This window comes from Carassius gibelio, chromosome A19 (assembly GCF_023724105.1).
Source record: "Carassius gibelio isolate Cgi1373 ecotype wild population from Czech Republic chromosome A19, carGib1.2-hapl.c, whole genome shotgun sequence".
In the NCBI taxonomy this organism is placed as follows: Eukaryota; Metazoa; Chordata; class Actinopteri; order Cypriniformes; family Cyprinidae; genus Carassius; species Carassius gibelio.
In genome coordinates this window covers 23,348,765-23,375,158 of record NC_068389.1, presented here as the reverse complement: position 1 = coordinate 23,375,158, position 26,394 = coordinate 23,348,765, and the positions used below count along the sequence as shown (strand labels likewise).

General features: G+C 35.8%; 1 protein-coding gene across 1 annotated transcript; it reads left to right on the top strand.

Moving 5' to 3' along the window:
* The first annotated feature begins 225 nt into the window (after positions 1–225).
* LOC127935492 (transmembrane protein 170B) lies at positions 226–19,463 on the top strand. Its single transcript, XM_052533408.1, has 3 exons — positions 226–551; positions 9,531–9,701; positions 14,009–19,463. Exons 1-3 carry the CDS (start codon positions 395–397, stop codon positions 14,137–14,139), a joined length of 459 nt encoding a protein of 152 aa, XP_052389368.1. The 5' UTR covers positions 226–394; the 3' UTR covers positions 14,140–19,463.
* Positions 19,464–26,394: the final 6,931 nt, after the last annotated feature.

Here is a 26,394-nt window from a genome sequence, read left to right as displayed (position 1 = left end):
TGTAAATGAGATGTAAATATCTAAATGGATATTTTATATAGCATCTGGTTTAACAACCTATTGCATGTTACTTCAATTTAATTTATGATTGCTCTCTCAAATAAATTCATTTTATATTAGGCTTATTGATAAACTAATGTATCTGGTCATAATGTTAATATGATGTTCACCTCCCTTTAAGAGCGCTGCGCCTTTAAGAGCCATGCAGCGGCGCTGGTGTGTGCGCGCTCGTGCGCGTGCGTGTATGTGTGTGAGTGAGTGAGAGTGTGTGAGTGTATGTGTGTGTGTGTGTGTGTCAGCCGTACCCATCATGGCCCCTGAGCAGCAGCTGATCAGACGGACCGCGGCTCCGCCATCCTCCTCCAGCGAGCAGCGGCACCGGTGAGGAGGCTCCATGTGTCCTCCATCCTCGGTCAGATATCTGAGCAAGAGGGCCGCTCTCCAGCCGCCCAGCGCGAACATGAATAGGGATTATTCCATTAATCTATCGGTGCAGCGAGTGCTGAGCCTTTGGGTCCAGGGCACGGTACCAACCCTACAGCACTTCACAGGTACGTTCACATTACGAAGAAAAAAATCCGGTGAAACGGGTTCTTGTGTCTCATCCAAACGCGCACACGCCTCTCCACACCGGCCAGTCTATTGTACCGGCAGACGCACGAGCAGCTGCGCTCATCCTATCTGAACAAGGTCACACTTCACATCACACTAACTGTGTGCTTACATGCCAAATCAATAATGTATAATGTTATGCATCGCATTTATTACTTAATAGCTACCTCTTATATTTTAAGTGTGTACCTTACATGATGGCAGTACTATGGTACTTCGATATAGCCTACTATGATACTGATTACCATATTCATCTGTTGTGTTACCAACATCATAGTATTGTAAAAGATTTAGTGTTGGTAAAAACATGACTTTACTTTGTAACATATTCATAAGACATGGCAACATTCCAAAGTACTTTTCGTAAGGGTAAAGTTTTTGTAAATTACATGGTAGGCTATATTAGTATAGTAATCATTTGGTATTAAGGTGTAGTATTGTGTGCATTACTTAATATCTATTACATTATATTTTAAGTGTGTATTTCCAGCTACGTCCCTTGTGTAGCACAGTTGGTATAATAACTTGGTACTTTAAAGGGTTAGTTCACCCAAAAAAACCAAAAAAAAAATTAGCCTGTTTTACTCACCCTCACAGCATCCTAGGTGTTTGTGACTTTCTTCTTTCAGACGAATATCTATGTTATATAGAGGGTGAGTATTTATATGTGTGTGTGTGTGCTATACTATTTGCTAGAGAAAGGGTAGAGAGACTAACAAATCAATCAATTGTTTAATAACATCCATTTCATACATGCACAAAAAATTGCAACATTAAAAGGAAAGAAAATATTATTGCTGTATTTGTTCATACAATTATGGGTGTAGCTACCTTATCTGGACCCTTAAAAAGGAAATGAACTATACTTTGGGCGATATGGGGCAGTTTTTCCATAGCAGGTTACACCCTTGACATTGAATAGATGTTTTCACACAGTAATGGTGTTGACTAACAGGCAGACTAACACAGAGTAACCACACAATCTACATGGCAAAAGACTGTATAATGCTGCAGAAATAAAGCCCACGAGCACGGTATCATGTGGAGACCAATATGGTGACGGTAACTACTTACGATTACTCCACTACACAAGCTGAGAGCCGCCAAAAACAATGCAATGACTGATGGCTTTAGATTAACTAAAGATTAATGAGTGGCACGATGCTTTTCAAAGGTTCACATAAGACTGGCTGCATACATTAGTGCACTAATGGAGTGCAGTTCAAGTGCATGAGCAACAATTGTTGTTCCTGTTAGAAAATACTAATACAAACAACAAAAAAGAACAATGGTAATATGTTTTTTGTACATAGAGCTATGGTAAAAAAAACCATGGTTTGGACACAACTAACAATATATACATGTTTTTTTTTTACCATAGCTCTATTTGTTAGTTGTAGGTCAGTAAGTGTTGGTCAGTTTTACAGGCACATGTACATTTTACAGCCCTTTCACTTCTGAGATTTGGCCAGATTATAATTTATGCAATATCGTGGACATCTGGCATGACGCAACACATGAAGCAGCTTGTAGGATTGATAGCATGTGAGGACTGATGTAGTAAAAAAAACGTACAAACCATTACTCGCCCTCTTTGTCATTCCAAACCAATATGCTATTTTCTTTCATCCAAAAAATTAGTTTTGAAGAAGTTCTTTGTAATCCTTCTCTAAACAAAAGCATTCAGAGTGTCCACGACAGTCAAGCTTCTAAAAGGGGCCCCCCACTTTTTTTTTGTTGTGCAACTGTATACTGGTTTGGAAAGATATAAATGGTGAGTAAACTGACGGAATATTCATTTTTAGCAGGAGAACATAATAAGATGAGGTTGCACATCAGCTGTGGCTTCAGACCATCAATCAGAACGTCCACCTCAAAAGCCCCGGCTGTTGACAGAGACAGCTGTGCTCAGACGGCTCTTATGCAGTAGACGTCTCTCTTTGTGATGATGTGAAGGAACAGCACAGGTGCAGAAGCAGAGGCACAGAGACTCAAAGAGAACGCAGAGAGATTATGACAAACTCCCACTCAGGAGGAACGTTAATGGCGTTTCCTGTTTTGGTCAGTGGAACAAGCATGTTTAGTCATTTCATTTCCTTTTGCTGTTTAGAGAGGAGACAGATGTCTGCATGCTTAGCAGTTGTTTCTGGCTTTGGGTGAACAGTGCATTCTTAGAAACTTCGGTTTGTCCGGGTTATAAAAGTGAGATTATTGAATATATTCTAATTTATTGTGGTGCAAAGCTGTATTTTCAGCTTTATAACTCAAGTTTTTAATGTCACATGATTCTTCAGAAGTCGTAGTTGTATATGTAGTTGATATGATGATTTGCTGCTTAAAGGTGCCATATGCAGAAATTGAGGTAAAAATATCCATAACATGACCTACACGCATCAAAAGAATGAGAAGAAATAAAGGCGATGATGTCATAAAAAAAATGTTAAGTTATAGTGCTGCAGAGATATCAACCTTAATTAGCATTAGCATTACTAGCCCCGGCCCGGCAGGTGTTGTAATACCAGTTTCGGCCGTGAGAGGCGGTATGCGGGCAACATAACCACCAGCCAACCTGCAACGAATACACGAATAACTCGCAGGGCGTACCTGGACCTGATGTCAATCGTGTGGAAAGTACAGCCCACTACTTTCAGTTCAGGGAAAAGAGCGGAAGGATAGCTGAAGCCCTTGGCAAAAGACCAACACCCGCTACAGGGAAACAACCGCGCTCGGAATCACAAATCAAATCCGATAAGAATACCAGAGTAAACATCGGCACTGCTTTTAATCGCTGGAGACAACTTATGGACCTGAAAAAAATGAGGTTCGACTCCGAACTTGCAAGTTAGATGCTGTTAGTATTTTGCTAGAAGTTTGTTTTATATGTTTGTGTATTTGTTTTCGGGAAGTTATAACATAGAAATGTATCGAAGGCTGTTCGATAAACGTGCTAATGTTAGCGATGGCTAATCGTAGCTGCGTTTGATAATTAGCTAGCTATAACTTAACGTTACCCATTTTATTATATAGGGCTGTGCATGTCTTTACTCATGTACATCTCATCAGTAAAGACGCTCCTGTAATTAGGAGTATATCTCCAGTATGTGTGTTCAGATCAGGATTGCCAGGTTTTCACAACAAATCCTGCCCAGTTGCTTCTCAAAACTAGCCCAATCTCGCTTCCAGAAGGTTCCCCGATAAAACATTGCTTCCCGGGGTTAAAATATAGTTTTTTTTAGCAGGGTTGCCTTGGTATAATTCGCATTTTAGGGGCTAAATATCACGTTATTTGTATTGGGGTCGCTGTGACCAGCGGAAATGAAAAACAACCACCACAGACTTGGCAACACTGGTTGGCATTTACTACACGGAGCCGTAATTCACTGACAATCTACACAACATCGATGTTAAAATCGCAGGCGATTTTTTGTCGATTTTGAAAGCGATTTTGTGTTAGTTGTCGGTAGACTAAGGCTCTGTGCAGTAACTGCCGCTCCACCTGAACCAGTGTTGCCAAGTCTGCGGTTGTTTTTCATGTCCGCGGTTTGAAGCAATCCCAATACCAATAACGTGATATTTAGCCCCTAAAATGCTAATTTTACCAGGGAAACCCTTCCCAAAAATTTATATTTTAACCCCGGGAAGCAATTTTTATCGGGGAACCTCCCGGAAACGCGATTGGGCTAGTTGTGGACTAGTTTTAAGAAGCAACTGGGCAGGATTTGTTGTGAAAACCTGGCAACCCTGATCTGAATGCACATGCTGGAGATATACTTCTAATTACAGGAGCGTCTTTACTGATGAGAGGTGCATGAATATCGCATTCGATTTTTTGCACAGCCCTATATATCTTAACTAACCTGCTCTGTCTAGTCTGTTGGTCTCCGTGTCCTCTTTGCTTCGTGGTTTTTCTGTGCGTGAAAAAATTGATGTGTGGCGTGAAAACGTGTGAAAAGAGTCAATTGCTTGTGTCTCACGGTGAATGCTTGAGAGTTGGCACATTAGTTCTGAAGCAGAATAAAGGACAGGTTGATTATTGCTGTTTAGCGTTTGTATTAATCTATGATGTGTCCCTGTTTGCCTACAGGGACATAAAAAAATAAATTAAAAGTGATACGTGGACCAAGGTGTCTGAGATTGTTCATTTTAAGTAAAGGATCATAATATTTCGTCCACAACAATATTTAATGAGGTTATAACTCCTTGTGGTTAGTCTGCACGAGATCAACAAGCTTGTTTGCTTTGCGGGCGCTTTAAATACAAAATAAGCATTCGATCTAAGTTAGAGCGTCTGATCGCTCACAAATCTTTCTGCAGCGTCGTGAGCAGAGCGGCAAGAGCGATTTTTGACGCTCTAGACGCCGGCGGTGTGAACGCACAGTTAGGCTTCGGCTATGGCTGTAGTGTTGTTGTGAAAGTAGGGGCGGAGCATAGAGACTATGCCGTTTCTCGTTTGTTACTCTAGAGTAGACCAATTCACTTTATCTGTTATGGAATGTGGAGTATGATTTTTTTTGCCAAACATTACAGATTGCACCTTTAAGAAACATTTCTTTTTATCAATGTTGAAAAAAGTTGTGGTGCTTAATTTTTCATTTTTTTTTAAACCATAATTTACCGGGTTATTTGATGGAAAGGCAGTTCTTAAGAGCAGCATTTATTTGAAAAAGCAATATTTTGTAATATTATAATTGTTTTTACTGTCACATTTGAACAATTTAACTCATCCTTGCTGAATAAAACTATTTATTTCATGATAGTGTGTATTACAAGAATATATATTTCTGAAGAAAATTTGAGTTGTGCTTTCCTGTGAAATACTTGCTATCGCAAGGGGATGTGAGTGTTTAAAAGGGTTGTTTCCAGGGTTTATTTTTTGGTGTTTTATCATCTGCCAGACACTGCTAATAATAATGTCACTCTGATATCTTGATATTCAGTGGCCATGTTTCCTTTGCAGAAGTAGAAACTTTACTGTCTTGAAAACAAAGCTTTAACAGTCTATTATTGGAAGAGATCTGTGACATAGCTTCTTCTCATTTTAATGATCTCAGTTAGCATCTCGTTTTTTTTTTATCCGGTCCTGTTTATTGTGGTTCACCACAGAGTTAGTACTTGATGATGGTGTTTTTTTTTTTTTTTGTATGTTTGCTAAATTGGAGTTAGAGGTTTGGCTATTTGTATGTGCTGTACATCATTATATGCTGATTATGAAGAACTTAGTTTCTGTTGACAGCCTGACAAAAGAAGTTTTTTGTCATCTCGGAAATTGCTTTGTGGACACAACCAGCACCGAGGGCATTTAAAAAGGCCTTTCACATGCTCAGTGCTTTACACTGACTGAACCCATCCCTTTTTTTTGTTGTAACAATATGACTTCAAAATATAGCCTGATTATGTTGTTATATAACTGTAAACAATTTGAAAGAATGAATTTTGGCTTGTCCACTTGGCTTATCCTTGATGCAATCAAAAGCCCAATTCTTTGCTAATTGTATATAATATACATATAATTTTTTTTTTATGTTTTAGATTTATGTAGCAAGTAAGAACAAACAAAATTAATATTTATGAATATATTTTGAGACAAAGGACTTGTTAATAATTTTAATTTAGTGACTGAAGAATATGTAAAAGTATGATATTTAGGATAAAAAACAAACAAACATAAGATTAATATCATTTATTAAGATGGGTGTCCAACTTAGAGAATCGCCAAAATTGTTATGAAACCATCATAGTTAAAAAATATGATATTTCTTATGATTTATGATAAAATCATATCAAAATAAAAAAAAATCATATGTATTAAAGCCAAATTAAATGATTAGGGTATCTCCTTCAAGAATGAATGACCAAAAATAAACAGAAAATAGTATAAACTGCTGAATTGATTGTTTTGCACAAGTAGAAACTTTACACATTATGTAAAACATATTACTTTAGCTGAAGCATATGAATCAATATTGGATGCATCTGTCATTTATAAGATTGTTAAGCAAAACAAATCATGTTTATGATTTATTTTCATACAAAATATGTTGTGTCATCAATGTTCATTAAATGGGATTAGCAAAGAGCACTTTTTCCTTACGTTCTGTCTTTGAGTAGTTAAAATACAAGTCTTTGTGAGTGTTCAAATAATGTCTAAGTGTCTCTCTATAGTATCTAGTATTGTGGGTCAGTAGTATATTGAAGCAATGCTTTTCATCTGTCTCTCTGTGTTCCAGGATCTCTGTGCTTCAGTTTATTCCTCTGTGCTAAAGTCTGTCTCAGTCTCTCTTCTAGTTCTCTTCCTTGTCCTAACGTGTCTCTCTTCCTGCTTGAGTGTCTGTTGTCCAGTAATTTGTGTGTTATCTGTGCTTTTTGTTGGCTGAGGCAGTAGGCAGTTCCACCAGTGCCACCAGTGCCACCTCATTCCTGGCACAGCATGGCTCTGAGGCTTTTGTGTGCGTCTGCCTCAGTTAACTGATAACACAGTTTGATGGACATCTCTGTGTTGCGGATGTCAGTCTGTTTATATTGATGTGTGTGTGTGTGTGTGTACAGTACGGTTTACAGACTTCCAGACAAATATATCTCTGTCTGGATGTTACGTCTCACTTATCATGTGAGTGGCCGCTAATAGCTTAATCAATACATTGTGTTTGTGTGTTAGTGTTTAGTTTGGATTACTGAGCTGTATCATTACATATAGGCGATGCTCCTATGCTGATCAAGGTGCTTTTATTTGATCAAAATTACTATTAAAACAGCCAAATATTATTGCAACATAAAATTAGTGTTTTCTTTTTCAGTATGTTTTAAAATGTAATTTATTCCTGTAATGAAAATCTGAATTTTCAGCAGCCACTACTCCAGTCTTCAGTGTCTTATGATTCGTCAGAAATCATTGTAATTTGCTGATTTGCTGCTTAAGCAACATTTATTATACATTTTGAAACTTTTTCCCTTAGAGATTGCCCAACTTTTTTTTTACTCAGGAATTCTTTGTAAATTTCACAAATAGCAACAAAAAAACAATAAATTTAATTAAAAGGAAATTTTGAAGTAGAAAGATGGAAATAGTATTTTCTGAACTGTTTTCAACTTTGGTAATAATACAAAATATCAGCAACTCAGCATATTATAATGATTAATATTATATGAATAAATTAAATTTTGAAATTTAGTGAAATAGAAAACAGTCATTTAAAATTGTAATAATATTTATATGCTTCAGGGTAAACGAACTCGAATCAGCACTATCCACCGTTGCATGTGCAAATATGCAGTCCATTATTTGCCGCATTCTTTTTGACGTTAAATTACAGTATTTCTGCCTGAGCATGTGGTTTCTCAAGCATTTCTCATTTATGTGGAGCTGCATTTCCCAGAATTCATGACAACAGCAGTTTGATAATCAGTTTCGTTGTTGAGCTAAGATGCTCGTCCATGTCTTGGAATCTTCTGGAAGGCTTCAGAGCCGACTCGTTCCCTCTCTGGGTTTATCAGTGCGGCCAAACTGCCCATTTACTCCCCCCAGAGCTGTGTGGACTAGACACTTAAATAATAACAGTCTCCAAGCTCATGGCGGGAGTGTGAAAGAGAGAGAGTAAATGTAAGTAGAAGAGAGAGTTTACGAGAAAGCGATGTTGGAGACAGTGGGAGAGTATTTATGAGCTTCACTGTTATAAGTACGGTATGTTCTGCTCTGTTACGATGTGTTCTGACTCGAGAGTATTTCTTTAAATATGGGTATATTTGGTCATGCTGACTTTAATACAGTTTTCATTAATTTTATTTTATTTGTTCCAAGAGTGCATATCCTTACAGAATTCTGTCATTTGTAGACAACACATATGTGCACCACATGTGAAATTGTTTAGTAGAATTATGAGGTGGAAACGAAATTCGAAACATTCTTGGACTGACTCATTCTAATGTCTTGCGATGGCTAATTTAATTCCCAGAATCTATGTATCCTAAACGTACACAATGACAGATATTTTCATGCTTTTTCAATAACTGGACAAAATTACAGCTTGATTGAAAATAAAACATTGTTCACAGATTATATTTACCTGGATTTTTCATTGCTTCAATGCCACTGTTCAAAACATTGGGGTCAGTAAGATATGTCTTTTATGCTCACTAAGGCTTCATTATTATAATTACAGTAAAACCAGTAATAAATATTATTACAAATTAAAATATCTGTATGCTGTGGTAATATATTCCTGTAATGCAAAGCTGAATTTAAGCACCATTACTCCACGATCCTTCAGAAATCATTCTTATTATTTAGAATTTCTTAGTATTGATGTTGAAAACAGTTGTGCTGCATACAGTATATTAGTGGAAAAATAGCTGACTGTGGTGAAAATGTCATCAACAACAAACAAATTAACAATGGCTTTTGATATTTTGAGGTGAAAATGCCATTGAAAATTAATTTAAAAAAAAGGTTGCACTCTGTTAATTTTAATATGTTAATATATAAACTGTCTACCTAAATTTGAACTCTGGTTTGTTAGTGTTCCTTTAACAGAGGTTCTTCACATAACAGTTCCTCTTTGCTTTTGAAAGCAGAATTTTTTTTTTTTTTTTTAAGAAATAAATACATGCAAGAACAAGAACGTGTTTGACAGCGACAGAAAATCATGAATGATTTCCACGATTTTGGTTCAGAATGACTTTCTATGTCACAGTGTTTACTGTGCTTCACCATCCATTTCCAGTGTGAATCATCAGTAACTGTTTTAAACAATATTAGAGTATCATTTTCACTCAGACTGGCACTTGCTGAATTACACAAGCAGTTGATATTTATGCATAAGCTTTCTGAAAGAAATTCTGCTGATTTGCATTTTTGGCAACCAGCTATCTTTCTAACCGGTTTGTTGTCTCTGTATCTGTGTCTGTGTGATTTGTCTCTGCAGAAATGTGGTACTGGGTGTTCCTGTGGTGTCTATTCTCGTCTCTGTTCGTTCACAGTGCCATGGGTCTGCTGATGTGTGTGACACTGCAGCGTCATAAGAGAGGACGGCTCATCACAGTGGTGCTCATCAGCGTGGGGTTCCTGGCTTCTCTCACCGGCGGGGTCATCACCAGTCAGTATTCGCACACTTCTGCTCTTCTTATCAACCTTTGTGGATAGGACCATTTTAGAAATAAGTGTGCATGTTCATAAACACAATATGGCATTGATATTATTAAATGTCCCTGGTCATTTTGTGCATGATTTATTAATGCACAGTTTTGTGTCCGTAATCTTCAATGCATTTTGTTTTTCTCAATTCTGAAAACACTTTTTCTGCTGGTACAATTAGGCTAGGAAATATTTATTTTCCAATTCGATTTTTACATTTTCAAAAATAAAAGTGAGTGATGTTTGCTCATGCATAGTGGATTCTGGAAGACTATTTAAGTGAACATTTTGTAAATAATTTTTTATACAAATGATTTTTTTGTGACTAATAAAATGCATTTGTAATTAGTAATGTACCAAAGCTAGCAACCAAAATTAAAGTTTTAACTTAGCTGAGAAAAGGAAAATAATGTTAATAATCAGCACTCAAATAAAACTTGTTGTATATAAAAATTTAAATTGCACATAAAATGCATATTTTTAATGATATATTGTTAAAATACAGACATTTAAACAATGGCTGTATTTAAAACTTGTTTTTTTATGACATATTTATTCCAACATATATTAAGTAATGAAGACCACAGGTGAAGTAAAAGCATATGTAATATAGTGCATATATTTAGCAAAATGCTGTTCTCTAGAGTTATATTTTCTAGCTGAGTTTATAGATATTAATTGGCTTTCCTGAGGTAAATATAATGTGTTTTCTGTGGTTGAAACACGGATTTAGCCATGATACATTTCAATAAGTTGTACTGTTTCTTTCAGCATACCCTCTGATGTTCATTAATAGATTTTTATTTTGTGCTGTAATTAGTAATAAAACTGTATGAGATGAGGTCAAAAATGACATTTATTATTTTAATTTTGATTTATAGCATTAATTAAACTTCACTGCTTCGGTCAGTGATTTCAGACCTCCAGAACTATTTTGGCTGAAACAAAAAATGTTTTTGGACAAATAGTTTTGGTTGCCAAAATTTCACTCAATCACTATAATGTAATATATCATGAAGGTTTTAAGGAGATTGTGTAGTTGGGCAGGGTGTCAAAAACTGTCTCTGTCTTCATTTTAGATGGCAAAGCAAAATTTGATGATTTTAAAGGGGGTTGATTCTTTTCTATACCCACTGTATTTATAGCTGGACACTAGTGTCTGTTCCTAGAGGTCTGCTTTATTATTAATATTGATTTTGCGAAGAGAGAGAAAGAGAGTGAGAGACATTTACTGAGAGCCACATTACACACACACATTGCCTGTCACACACAGTGACTTATATGTACATTGACCTACAGTACAACAGGCGTTTAGACAAACACACTGAATCATGTCACTAAAACATTTAATAAAATTCAGATATCTGCTTAGAGAACATAAATGACTGAGCCAGGCTAAAGTGTTTTCCAGTCTGACATCTTCTGAGTAAATCTTTTATTTTCTATTAGTAAGACTCTTACACACAAACAGGAGCCTGAAAGCACATTCACTCTTTGAATATTTGCTTTAAACTGATCATATTTAATTTTCTTGCAAATGTAAAATAAACGTTTGAAGTTTTATGTTAGATGTCCCCAGTCTATTTAGAACAATCTTGAAACAACCATGAGTTTATTCAAATATGACCGCCCACATTTATGTGTCAACTCCTGTTTCCAGTATTCAGCATGTTGTCTGCTTAATTGTACAGGTCAGAGAGAAGGTAAAAAAAGTCATGGGAACTTACAGTAGATCATAACTGTTTTTCTGCTGCTGATCTTTTTAAGATGCTTGGCTGAATTTGGCATTAGTTTGAGAGTCAGTTTTTACAAACATAAAAAAAAAAAACATTTAGCAACTTTATTGAACTTCAGAGAGAAATTCAGACTGTACATACAAATAGAAGTGGACTTTAAGCTCTTAAGGCTTTAAAGCTGATGTTGACTTTGCAACAGCCACAGTCATAGAAAACATCTCTTTTTCAGTTTTAGACTTGTGATTGCCCAGGGGAAGGTTTTAACCTTTTACATACTGCTCTTTCATGGCTCATTAAACCTGAAGGTCTCTTTAAGGTTTTGTGTCATATTATGTATATATATTATAGAACAAAGAACAAATAAACATGGGACACAAAATAACCACCACCACCCTAATTGCCATAGCGACCACCTAAAAAATGCCCTATCAACCACCCGGTTTCTGTCCAGTCTCTGTATTTTGCTCAGCCAAATGCCCTTAGTATCTGTATATAATTGAATTATAATTCCATAATGAGTACCATATTATATATTAATTTGCTAGTTTTTGACATTTCAGATTTAGAAAACTTTTCAAATTATATATGGCATATAGCATAGCAACACCCGAGCATTTCCATAGCCACTGCAAAGCATCCATCAAGAACCACCCTAGCAACTGCATATCAACACCCTAGCAAAAAACTAGCAATGACTCAGAATACCCTACCAACAGCATAGCAGCACCCTAGTAACCGCATAACAAAGTAACACCCTAACAACCACCCAAAATATCCTAGAAACTGCATAGCAACAACTTAGTTACCACCCAGAATATCCTATTAACCGCATAACAGCAACTCCATAAACTCATAGCAAAGCAACACCCTAACAACCACCCAGAATACCCTAACAACTGTATAGCAGCACCCTAGCAACCACCCACAACAACCTAACAACTACATAGCAACACCCTAACAACCAGCCACAACAACCATGCAGCACCTTAGTAACCTCATAGCAAAACAACATCCTAGCATCAACCCAGATCACCCTAAGAACTGCAAAGCAACACTGTAGCAACCACCCACAAGAACCTAGCAACCATCCACCGCACCCTACCAAGTGCATAGCAAAGCAACACCTTAACAACCACCCAGAATAATTTTCTAGCAACTATCTCTGTCTATTACGGAAGTTCTAAGCGGCCATGCATTATAATATTTTTTCTTCTTGTTTTCTCGTTATAACGACTTAATTTTCTCGTTATCTCGACATAACGAAGTTCGTTTTCTCGTTATAACGACTTCGTTTTCTCGTTTTCTCGACATAACGAAGTTCGTTTTCTCGACATAACGAAGTTCGTTTTCTCGTTTTAACAAATTAATTTTCTCTAAGAAGTTACAAAACTGCGCCAGCAGGTGGCACTATAGACCTGAATATAACTGATGGGGTGTTGTACACTATCCACTTCACTGTACGCGGACCTTCCTCGTGATCACTATAATTTGTGCAGTTTTCATTACTGACATTTAATTAATTCATAAATGTTAAATGCTTGAATCAATATGAATATTTTGTGTATTAAGTTCCTGCTAGATGCATGAGTTTCACCAACGCGTTCTGTGTCATAAAATAACTGCTTATCAAAACCAAGGTTGACATCACTGTATTCTGTTTATCTACAGTAGGACGGGATTTACGATGTAGGCTGATGTGCTTCTTTTCCTTATTACTAATCTTTATTGTTAACCATATTAATGAGAAATGTGATGTATATGTAAAATCCATAGGCTAATTTAATTCAGTTTTGTTCTATAATGTTTTAATCGTTTTTTTCTACACACACACACACACACACTACACGTAGCCCTACACATGGTCGCACTTTTCAAACAGAAGCTTATAACACACCTGAAATCTGCCACATCATATAATGACTACTACAAATTACAAATTATATATAATTTTATTTCAAATAAAGAGAAAATGAAAAGTGAGTTTAATCCAAGCAGCTCTAATTTCGCGGTGTAGCCATTTAAACATGTTAATTACAAAAAAAAAACGTTCGTTGTACTGTCTCTGGAAAAATCAACAGTGATTGATCAGCCTTTATTTATATACAGTATTGTAGACCTTATTACCTAGGCAAAGCTAAATTTGCTGAAATATAGGCTACAGTAAGAGCGCCTGCATGGTTGTCCATCAGATGCCTGTCAAAGTTGAGTTTGTTACTATAGCAATAGTAAAACTGTCATGTCGTTATAACGAGAAAACAAACTTTCGTTATGTCGAGATAACGAGAAAAATAAGTCGTTATAACGAGAAAACGGACTTCGTTATGTCGAGATAACAAGAAAAATAAGTCGTTATAACGAGAAAACGACTTTCGTTATGTCGAGATAACGAGAAAATTAAGTCGTTATAACGAGAAAACAAAAAGGAAAAAAAATATATAATGCATGGCCGCTTAGAACTTCCGTAGTCTATCTATCTTTTAAGCTTTAAGCTTTAAAGTATTTCAGGCTTCACAGTTACAGTCTTCTGTCTCAGGTGCGGCAGTAGCAGCTGTGTACCGTGTGGCAGGGAAGGACATGGCTCCTCTTGAAGCTCTGGTGTTTGGAGTGGGCCAGACCGCTTTCACCGTCGTCATCTCATTCTCACGGATCTTGGCCACCCTCTAAATGGACTAAAAGTATCATTTACTGAATCACCCAACAGCCAATCAGCTGGCAGAAGAGCCAGGGAAGAGGTGAGTTGGCTCAAATCACAGAGGTTTGGTCTGCGGTACAAAACGATGAGCTTTACGAGTCATTTATGGCCAATGGACCATTATATGAATCCCTCTGGAATGGCAGTCTTGGAGAATTTGACATTTTAAGAAGCAAAAACAGCATTATAAGCCAATGACTGAGACTCAATCTACGTGCCAACTGCCTCGATGCAGGATTGAGATGAATCTTGGGATGTCTGTTCATCTTTGTTAAACATTTGTTTAGTTTTTTGCACATGGATCATTTCAGCTTTATGTAAACTGGGTGGTTTTGGAGCTGTAGCTGGGCTGCAACACCAAGATGGATGCACCAAAAACATCCTCTAAGAAGTTGACTGTCATTATGTCTGTCTGTCCTCAAACATTTTCTAATTCTGCTCAGCTGAATGGCCCGAAGCATTCATGTTTGTATTAATATGGATTATCACTCGTCCAGCAGTATTATTACATCCATAACAATACCTTCTTCTCCTTCTCTCGTTTCTCGTTTTCCTTCCACTTTGCACTTGCTGCATTTTGAAAACTGTCTAAATGGTGTAAGATCTGTAGAAAGTTACATTGGGATCCAATATGGACTTTAATTCAAGGAAGTTTATGTGTTAATCTGGTCTCTTGTAACCAATATAAATTCACTCATAATGGAAAAATGCCTTATAACAAAATGGAAACATAATGGAACATCAGTATGAATTTTAACTCTGGTATTTAATCAAATGTCAGTTTTAAAGCAAAGAAAACAAGTATTCAAAAAGCCACTATATGGCCTACAACGTCTTGTTCTATGTCAAGATGTAAAGTAATCCATCATCTGCTATTATATCATGGACACATTCAAATTTGATCTTGTCCTTGTATAAATACTCCCGTATTTAACATCTTCATGTATGATCCATTTTATCCAGAATTGCTGTGGCAATACTCTCCCTGCTCGAATATGGGGACTCAAACCTCAGGCCTTAAAAGACAAGACAGACGCTTTCATCCTGGACTTGTCCTAATCAGTTTGAGAGAGTAAATCAATGGGTGATTTTGTCCTCTGGCATCACCAGTTGAACATGAAAAATATATCGTGCTTGAAAGCTCTTGTGTGGAAGTGCACTCCGATGCCATAATGAAAATGGTCACTTGTGCGTCTTTGCAAACAGATTATAATTATGCCTTCCATAAGTTTCCATTTTTACTGACGGACTTCGCCAAAAAGTTTGAACTACAGTGGAATAGGAGCGAGTGTACTGATGTTCAAATGTTAAAGTAATAGTTCACCCAAAAATGAAAATTTGCTCAAACTCACTCTCAGGCCTTCCAAGATGTAGATGAAGTTGTTTGAACAGATTTGGAGAAACTTGGCAATACATCACTTTCTCCCCATGGATCCTCTGCAGTGAATGGGTGCCGTCAGAATAAAAGCCCTGATACAAACATCACAATAATCCACAAGTATTCCACACGACTCCATTCCATCAATTAACATCTTATAAAGTGAAAAGCTGCATGTTTGCAATCCATTTTTTACTTCAAACTGTTACTTCTGGTTAAAACATGAGTCCTATATTGATGTAAGAGGACAACAGGGGATGGACTTCTTCACTGAAGTTTTATGGATTGTAAAGTGACGTGATGTGTAACCAAGCATGGTGTCTCATACTCGGAATTTGTGCTTTGCATTTAAACCATCTACTAAGTGCATGCAGTTACTAAGTGCAGCCATGTTTGCTGCACCACCTGGGTAGCATTTGGGGGTTCGGTGTCTTGCTCAAAGGTTTCACCTCAGTCATGGTATTGAGTGTTGGAAGAGAGCGCTGCACATTCACTCCTCCCACCTACAATCCCTGCTGGTAACGAGACTCGATCCTGTGACCTTCAAGTTTAAAACGCCTTGATGGATTTGTTTCTTACAAATACAAAGCTTTTCAGTTCATGAGACTAATAGATGGACTGGAGTGGAGTGGATTTCTTCTGGATTATTGTGATGTTTTTTATCAGCTGTTTAGACTCTCATTCTGACGGCACCCATTCACTGGAGAAGAACTATTGGTGAGCAAGTGATATAAGGATACATTTCTCAAAATCTGTTCAGATGAGAAAACAAACTCTTGAATATCTTGGATGGACTTAGGGTGATTAATTTTTCATTTCTTGGTGAACAATTCCTTTAAATGGAAAAGGTTTTGAATGGGGAAAAGTGTGGAATGTGACGACTGCTTGTGTTCTACGATACCTCACTGCTGCCACTGGCTTTATTATTAACAAAACTTTCCTTTTTTATCCATTCCATTTTTATGAACACCATGAATTTTGATGTTTTAATGCTAATTGTAACCTGATAGTTGAAGACCATTTACTATATTTTGTTGTACAATTGATTTACATTTGAATGTAAATGTCTGAAAATAATTCTTTTTTTTTATTGTTTAGTAGCACTTTTTATAAAGCTTTATATAAATAATGCATCATTAAGGTATTCATAAATATAAAGAATAATCAATTATCAAGACAAGAATTGCTGTTGTTACTGGTATAAATAAAGGGATTTGAACAAACTAGTATTCAATTACAGAATAGAACGACAACATTTTTACCTTGTGGACGGAAAAATGGGTGCAAATTATGAATTATTGTTAAAAAGTTTCATAATCATTTCATCATTAAAGCTTCATAATTATCAGCTTTTTTTCATAGCATGTGAAACATTTCTAAAACTCAAAATGAGCTTTTCAGTGATTCATCTTTTAATATCCATTCAATCTCTGCAAGACTGATGCCAAACTCCACCTGTTTATTACTGTATTGGGCATTACAAAAGAGCATATTCCTAATGTTTGTTTGTTTATTAACAGCTCATTTATGTGTGGCCGTTGTGTCAAAGTCAATAATGTCTGATTGTTAGATTAAAACACTATTGTGTGAAACAAGTGATGTATGAAGCCACTGAAACATGATCATTGTTCTGTTGTCATTGACATACTGTTTATTTAAGCCAAAGTATTCCTTATCTCTTCAGCTTTAGGAATGTTTTAATTGAATATGATTTTTATGGAAAGCAACCTTTTTATTATAATTTTTTTAAATTATGTTTTTTCTTGTCAGAATATCTCAGCACTAATTAATGTAGTCTGAACTACTGAAAAGGCTGATTTCCCATTTGTTGATACTGTGAAAGACTTTCGGATGTTATTAATGAGTTAAGGTATTGATGAGGGTGTTGGATGTAATGGCTATTTACTTATCTTATGCAACTTAAAAGGTCATTTTCATTACCAGACTAGCTCTGCAGAGGGCGTCAGTGTACTGTGAATGAGTTTGAAACACATCCTACTGTCAAAGGAAACTGATTGTATGTGTAGAATTATGCAAGTCTAATGCGTTGACTTGATTCATAATGGGTTTCATGAGGGATTCTGTGTGTCGGAAAAGAGTCACTTTTTTGTTGATTAAACATTGGTATGATGCATTTGCCCTTTAATTTATTTGGAAATCCATTACTGAACTATTCAGTACTACGTAGTTTTAGTTAAGCAGTTCAGAATGACATACTACCATGCTATTTACAATTTTTGCAGTAAACTGCAGATTTTTTTATTTTATGTTTTAGTATTCTGACTTGTTTTGCAGAATACAAATCTAAATATTCTTAAATTAAGATACACAAGATATTAATTCTTGTTTTCAGAAAATTCTTAAAAATGTTAAGCTTAAAACAAGAAAATAATAATAATAATAATAATCTGCCAGTGGAGTAAAAAACAACTTTCTAATTCAGAGTGAAAACAAGTCATGTTTGTTTTTCTTATCCCATTGACACATATTTGTAGTTTGTTTTAATCATTAAATATTATTTGTAATTTTGTCTATTTGTTTCAGAAAATAACACATATATCTGCATAGTATACAGTAGGCAGAAGGCAAGTATTCCATTCTGAACACAACCATACAGACTTGACATTGTTTTGACAAAATGTTTTGGATTTGAGTATATCAGTTGAATTAATTATGACTTTGTTTTATTATTTATTCAGTCCACGTTTGTAGAGAACATAAAATCAACTGTATGCAGTCTTATGTATTTTTGCGACTTTAGAGCCCCCTACGGTTAAAAGGGTGGAATTCACTGACTTAATTAAAGCGGATAGCTTTACACACATTTGTTGCTTAGCGGAATTTTCTTTTACTGTCTATGGGAATTTTTTACCCGCTCACCAAACTTACTTCCCGAACAGACAATTGTGGGGAGCGCAGAAAAGAAACAGAAGCCATTCGCCTTATTAGAAGGCGGTGTACCATCAGAATGATTTTGAAACTGATATTTTCAAAGTAAAAACGAACATACAGTTGTTTGAAATTGTAAGGGGAAAAAAAGGAAAGATAATTGGGTAATGTAGTGGCATATTTAACATATCAATTGTGTTTGACATGATTAGCATGATGATGATTAGCTTTAGGTGTCCGTGTTTATGAGTGAAGCTGTAGATGTGTTGAAGTGTTCTCTCTGTGTATGTAGATGTGTTTGAGTGTATCGAAATGCCTTTACTGATTTGAGATGGGGTGTTTTCTCCAAATAAGGTTTGATTTATACTTGTGTTTTGATAAAGATTGACTGATCATAATTGTTTTGAAATACTTTTATAGCTGCCTTGAAAATTATGGGTTCATATAACTCTGCCCCATGATGTTAAAGTAATAGAAAGCTTTGCTTTTTGTTGTTTTGCACAGTTTTAAGGGCCATAAAACCAGTTTAGCAGCTCAATTGGCGTCCTTATGACCCAGTCATATTCAGAGCTGCTAATTGGTTGGTTGGTTATGCTTAAGTCATATGCTTCTCAAAAAAGTCTTATTTTGAGTTGAAGATGTGGGATGAACAGATGGTAAGATTTCAGGCCTTGGAAATACTTGAGATGGAGAATATTGCAATACATTGAGGGAGATGACACAGCACATCCAAGACAGATACTAGGTTTGTTTCCCCTGTTAACATACTACATTCAGACATGTGTCTGTCATGTGTCTGTACCTCAGTGATTGCATGCAAAAGTGCAACTCCTCTCAGACTTTAAAGTGTGCAAACGGATTTCTGACAATCCCTGTTAAATGCCACTCCGCAAGAAGTGGCATGTGTAGATAGTGTATGATATGTTCTTTTTTAATTTTGTATGAGCAAACAGCACCTCTAATTATGTACAAATGCTCCTCTGTAAAACACCTTGCGGTCAGTTGAAATAAAAAAGTTTTGCAGTAAAAGTTGCCTTGTGGTCATCACTCACTGATGAAAACTTTTTCAAAACTATGCATAAAATATGGAATGTATAAATATTTATGTTTATTCTAAGCTACATTACAAGTTTGGGGTCAGTATAATTATATAATGTTCTTGAAAAACTCTTATGCTCACCAAGGCTGCATATATTTGATAAAAATGCCATAAAAACAGTATTATCGTGAAAATGTTATTAATTTAACGTAACTGTTTTCTCTTTGTATGTGTGTGTGTGTGTGTATATATATATATATATATATATATATATATATATATATATATATATTTATTTATTTATTTATTTAATTTATTCCTGTGATGACAAAGTTAACCCTTTCGAGTCGATTAACGCATATATGCGTTTTGAGTCATTTTCACCTGATAACCCCGAAAAGAACTTAAATTACACTCTCAGTTTTAATCGTACAGATAAGAGCAATACATCAATCGAATCTGTAAAGGGTCTAGTTTTTTTTGGATACAGACATAATAACAAAAAACCTTTGTGCACTTATAAAATAAAGATAACAAACAAGGTGCGCTGTCTACAGTCTTTGTCTCCGCTGATCGTCATGTACAAACATTTCATTAAAATGAACTGTAACTCCGTGAATACTCAACGAAGAGACATGAGAGAGATATCTATAGAAAGCCTGGAATGTCTACTTTTAAACTAAACAAGTGCTGCCGAAAACAAATATTCTGAGATAAAGTAATCCATATGAAAACAACGCAATGTCTGTTTTTCATATCTCCGCTCATTATATCTAATGTGACCACGCCCCCGCGCTGAACGCGCTATTCAGATTCAAACTGAAGCGCGCGGCTTGAATACGCCCACACAGAAGAAAAAGCAGCCAGACTATTCTTCAAGTTTTTATTTTATTTTACTGTTTGCTTCGCGATGAGAGGACTAAGACATAATTCACCCCAAAAAGATGTGATGTGGTTGAGGATTTGAGAAATGGATTTCCTCAGAAAAAAGAATGAAGCACTTTATTCAGCAGAGATCATAAACATGAGTAAGTCTCTTTTTATTTATTTGTACTAGTTTTCACATAAAGTGTAAACATTTTACTAGTTAGACTTTTTCCAAATACTTTTTCCAAACTATAATTCCTGACTAAATGTATAATCAAGTGAAACATTATGAAGTTTCAATAACAATATACAATACTATACCATTCAAAAGCTTGATGTAAATAATATAAATGTGACAAATAGAGATAACTCTAACAAATGTAACAACAATGCAGTTCTTTCGATTTATTCCCCCTAAAAAAACCTGAAAAATATTATCAGCTCTTTTCAACATTAATAATAATAATAATAATAATGATGATAATAAATGGGGTTTATTTGGTAGAAAATAAGATTGTTAAAAGGATTTCTGAAGGATTGTGTGACTAGAGAAAGGATGCCAAAAAATTTGAAAGTCAGCTTTGATTGTTCCTAATAAACTGTTTAACTGCTCCCCCAAGTGGGTATTAAATTATGTTGTGGGATAATTAAATATATTCTTAATAAACTACAAACATAAAATTATATACTTTTATTTTGTTCTCTTTCTTGTTAGTCCTCCCTCACAGTGGCACAGTTGAATGAGAGGCTCATTATGCAGCTCATTATGCAGGCCTTTGTCTTCTCAGGTGTAAATCACAATGATATTCATGATAGTTGACGCCTACTCGCATATGACTTTTACCAACAAAAAGTGTTTTAGAAAATTTAAATCAATATATTGTTTTCTGTGAGTGAGTAAACAAGATGATTTTCACATCATTCAGAAAGAAAAATTCTAGGCTACAAGCTCCAGTTCTCAACTTTTCCGGCAACCAATTTTATGTATGTGTTTTATTGCCTTATTCAAGTGATTTAACATTTTTAGTTTTTCACTAACCATGCATAACATTTTTTTTCTCAAAAATACAATCATGTACATGCATGGGTTTCACATATTATTATAGCCCAGTTTGTGCTGATTACAGTGATATTAGACTTTACCCATTTAGATATTTATAATAAACTGAAAAAAGCACAAATGTCAGGGCATGACAAAACTTCTCAAGGCCCCAAAAATACCCTTAGACTCCAGAGGGTTAAATACAGTCTTTAGTATCACATGATCTTTCAGAAATCATTCTTATAATATGATTTGCTGCTCGGGAATCTTTTTGAAAACAGTTGTGGTATTTTTTTTTCAGGATTCTATGATTAATAGAATATCTTACTGACCCCAAACCAATCAATGGAAGTGTGAATAATTTATTTATTTATTTTTTACATATAAAATGTACTTATAAAGTGATATTTAGTTGATTTTATAATGTTTGCTTTATTCTTAAATGATTTTAAAAAATCCAGTTTCATTAGGAATTTCTTATGAATAAATGTATTTTGGTCTGTTTTGACTGTCTGTCATCAAACCGTGACTCAATGTCTGGACGTAGTTTGGTTTTAATATAGTCTAGCCATTTTATCTTTTTGGCTCCTTCTTGCTGAATGCAGGGTGAATAGTACAATGTCATGAATTGTATAACCACTCAGAAATCACAACAGAGGTCAGACTGACTCGTTTACTTTTTATAAGTCACTGCTTACTGATTATATAAAGCGACAAGAAGTGAGTTCATTGCTGCATGGGTCATTTAGCCTCTACAGAGGTCTTTCATCTCTCTCAGACATATTTCCGCAGTGTACCAACCACAAGGCACTGTAGTGGACGTGCAGATGCAGTGCACTCGACCCGTACCACCTGCAGACACGGAGACACCCTCCTGGAGACACTCAGAGGGCGCCAAGGTACTATTTTCAGAGCCACTGTTTCAATCTAAATACTAAAAATGGTAGAAATCCTTTAAAACAGGTACAGAGATGGATGTATGATGGCTGCCAGAGAATATAAGAAGCAAGGTTTTGCCTCATGACCCTACACTGGCTCTGTTCCAAAACCAACAAGCTCCTTTGCTGTCCAAATAAGCAGCTAAAGGCAGCAAATGAAATACTCTACATAGGCAGCAACTCTGTGCCATACAAATAGTATAAAGAGACTGATGAGTTTAATGAGTTTGCGATTAGACTTTTACATTTACGTTTGCATGCCACTTTTATCTGTAGTGACTTGGTACCATGATGCAATATTATAGTAAGCATACAAACAAAAAACACGTACATAGAAAAAAAACACAAATACTAATATGGTCAACATTTTAACTGCTTCACTTCATCAAAATGTGTTGAATTAATTAAAATTTTAGTATATTTATTACATTTATTATGACAGCAGTGTCTCTTATAACAGCGAATCTGTTTCATCTGCATCAATAACAGTGGCATATTACAGCGGTAATGACTATTTTACTTAGCTGAGTGTAGTATGTTTTTGTGTTTGAATGGCAGAGAGAGCAGGAGAAATCGAGAATGATGTGCTTTCTGGACAAACTCCAAAACTTAAATATGGAACAAAATGGCAGCTTTATGTCCAACAATTGTGTCATCTGTCTGCCAAGTCACCCCTATTTTGTCTGCATATGCACATCAAAGCCCCAAAAATGAATATCCACCAAAACTGGCCCAGGGCAAAGTATCCTGTGTTGAAGCCTCAACTCCATTTGACTGCTTAGACCTCTGAGGAGCTTTTTAAGTGAACTCACACAGTGCTCATTACTTTAACAGCATAGCTGCGGAAGTTCAACAAGATGGTACAATAGAGTCACAGCAGAGGAATTTAATCAGCTGGTCCAGCAGTCAAAGTTCCCTACTGATTATTGCTCCGTTTTGTTATTGTGCATTTTGCTATCCTTGCATTTCTTATGCCCTGAGAAATGCATGGAGTTTTCAGTTGTGTTTCATCTGTGAATGTCTCAGGTGCTTCTTAGGAATAGTTCAGCCAAAACTGAAAATGATTTCAAGATGAGTTTGTTCCTTCATCTGAACAAATTTGGAGAAATTTAGCACCACATCACTTGATCACCAATGGATCCTTTGCAGTGAATGGGTGCCGTCAGAATGAGAGTCCAAACAGCTGATAAAAACATCACAATAAAACACCACAAGTAATCCACACCGCTTTATTCCATTTAAGGGGGGGGGGGGGGGGGGGTGAAATGCTATTTCATGCATACTGAGTTTTTTACACTGTTAAAGAGTTGGATTCCCATGCTAAACATGGACAAAGTTTGTTGTTCCAAAAAAACCTCTTCCGGTTTGTCACAAGTTTCGGAAAGTTTTTTTCGAGTATGGCTCTGTGTGACATTAGATGGAGCGGAATTTCCTTATATGGGTCCTGAGGGCACGTCTGCCGGAAGAGCGCGCGCTCCCGTATAGCAGAGCACTGAGTGAGAGCACAACATGCATTCGCTGATCAGAGCGAAAGCGTCGTGAAATGTCACAAAAGAAGTGTATTTTTGGTTGCCAGGGCAAGACAACCCTGCGCAGATTACCAAAAAAAAAAACAGCATTAAGGGACCAGTGGATGGAGTTTATTTTTACAGAGCATCAACGGAGTTGTGCAAGTGTTTGTGTTTGTTCCCTGCATTTATAAAATGCTTGTTTTACAAACAAAGCCCAGTTTGATGACGGATTTGCGTATCGTTTATTTCTTAAGGATGATGCAATCCCAACGAAAAAGGGTCACGATCGTGTGTTGGAACCACAGGCGGTGAGTAAAACTGCTTCAAATATCTCTGCCTCCTTGTTAGTGCGTCCGCCTCCCATCGGAGACCCGGGTTCGAGCCACGCTCGGTGCGAGTCCTTGCTGATGCTGCTCTCGTTCAGTTTTAGCCTCGGGATCTGTGTCACAGCTTCCAAATGCTCTCAACGCAAAAGCCTACTCGTGCTCGTGATTCTTTAGCTCCGCCCACACGTCACGCCTCCAGGCGCTCTTGTTTTTCCGGGAAAAATCGGTAAAGACTATCTTTCTCTAATGAATATAATAAAACTAAATACTTTTTGGAGTTATGAAGGATGCAGTGCTACTCTATAGGTACTCAAGATTAACAAGATATTGAGTGAAAACGAGCATTTCACCCCCACTTTAATTAATGTCTTGTGAAGCGAAAAGCTGTATGTTTATAACAAACAAATCCATCATTAAGATATTTTTGACTTTAAACCATTGTTTCCAGCTAAAATCCATAATTCCTCTATCCACATTATTGCTTTCTCTTATCTGAATCAGAAGAGAAATATGCACAGATCAAGTTTATGAGCAAAAACCTCTAAACACATATATTGGTGGATTTTGATGTGAAAGGAGAATAGGGGATGGACTTCTTCACTAAAGGATGCGTTATTATGGATTATGGATTTAGCCGGAAACAACAGTCTGAAGTTTAACCGTCTTGATGGATTGTTTAGTGTAACAAACACACAGTTTTGCGCTTCACAAGACATTAATAGATAGACAGGAGTCATGTGGATTACTTGTGGATTATTGTGATGTTTCATCAGCTGTTTGGACGCTCATTCTGACGGCACCCATTCACTGCAGAGGATCCTCCAAATCTGTTCTCATCAACATCTACATAAAGCCAAATAGTAATAGTAAAATAGAAAACTAATAAAAGTAACAGTATTAGTAGCTTTTTTGAGAAGTTTATGTTTTATGTTTATGTTTTCTCTTTTAACGTGTTTATGTGCTGCTTTGTGTTTTGAGGTCAAATGAAGTTGACAGTAAGTTCATTTGTCACACATATTATCATTCAGTGACATAGGAAACCACCTTGTCATCAATATCCTGTTTTGTCTCTGTAGTTTGTGATCAAATTCCCATCTCTTCGGCAGAACCAGTGGTCCATCTTTATTGTGAATGTGTTTGACCTGGAAATGTTGGGAACACAGAGGAAAACTGCTGTAACGTGATCCACTTAAGAAAAGACGTTTCCATCAGCCCTTCTGGAATTTAAAGAATTGAACAGTGGGTCAGAAAAACATATTCATTATCAAGGGGCAACAGTACAGTGAATGATTTCATATCAAAACAAAAACAAGAAGTGACTTTCCCTGGAACGCTTCTTACTGACGAAGCAGTATGTTCTGCTTTGCCACACATATAGTGTTGATAGGGCACGGAGGACATTTGACTTTATCCAGTTTAGACCAGTTCAGCTTTTGGGTTTTAAGTGAGAGCATTTCACTTTAAATAGAAAACATGGAACAAACAAGGCAGGCGATTTCTCTTAAATTCTTTCAATGTAAAAAATATAAAGCTGATTTTTTGGAGACAGCTGACTGAGTCAAATGAAATCAACTGTCTCCAAAAACAGCATTTATTCAGATTAAAACGCACAAGATATTATTAGGAACATTAATCAATCACTTTGAAGGATGGCCAGTGGTTGTTTCTGAAATATTTAGTTCTCTACTTATATTCCACATTAAATATAAATAGAAAACTAAATGTATATGTCTGTGTGTGTGTGTGTGTATAAAATATATATACATATATTTATTTTTATATTTGATTTTTTAATTTTTATTACTATTTTTATTTATTTATAATTTCTTAGAATGATCTTTTTTAATGTTAAATTATTTTATATAATAAAAAACATTATTTGATTCAAAATTGCAGAGTTAAAAACAACAACAAAATATATATAAAAATATTATACAACATTCTTATTTATTAACAAATTTTTTTTTGAATGATTTGCATTTATAAAAAAAAAATAGACCTTAGATTAGATTTGTGTCTTTAATAGCTTGACTGCAACGATTAACTGTTTCTGAAGTTCTTCAAAAGGTTTGTTTTTTTTATCTGAAAACCTAAACTATTTAATAATTTATGTGATTGTAAATTAAGCTATGGATTTTGGTCTTATTGGTCTTTTTTTATTGGTAAGACGTGCTCTCGTGTCTAGAAGGCATCCAGACTATAGACCTTCCTGCATTCTTGAACTTGGAAGGGAAAAA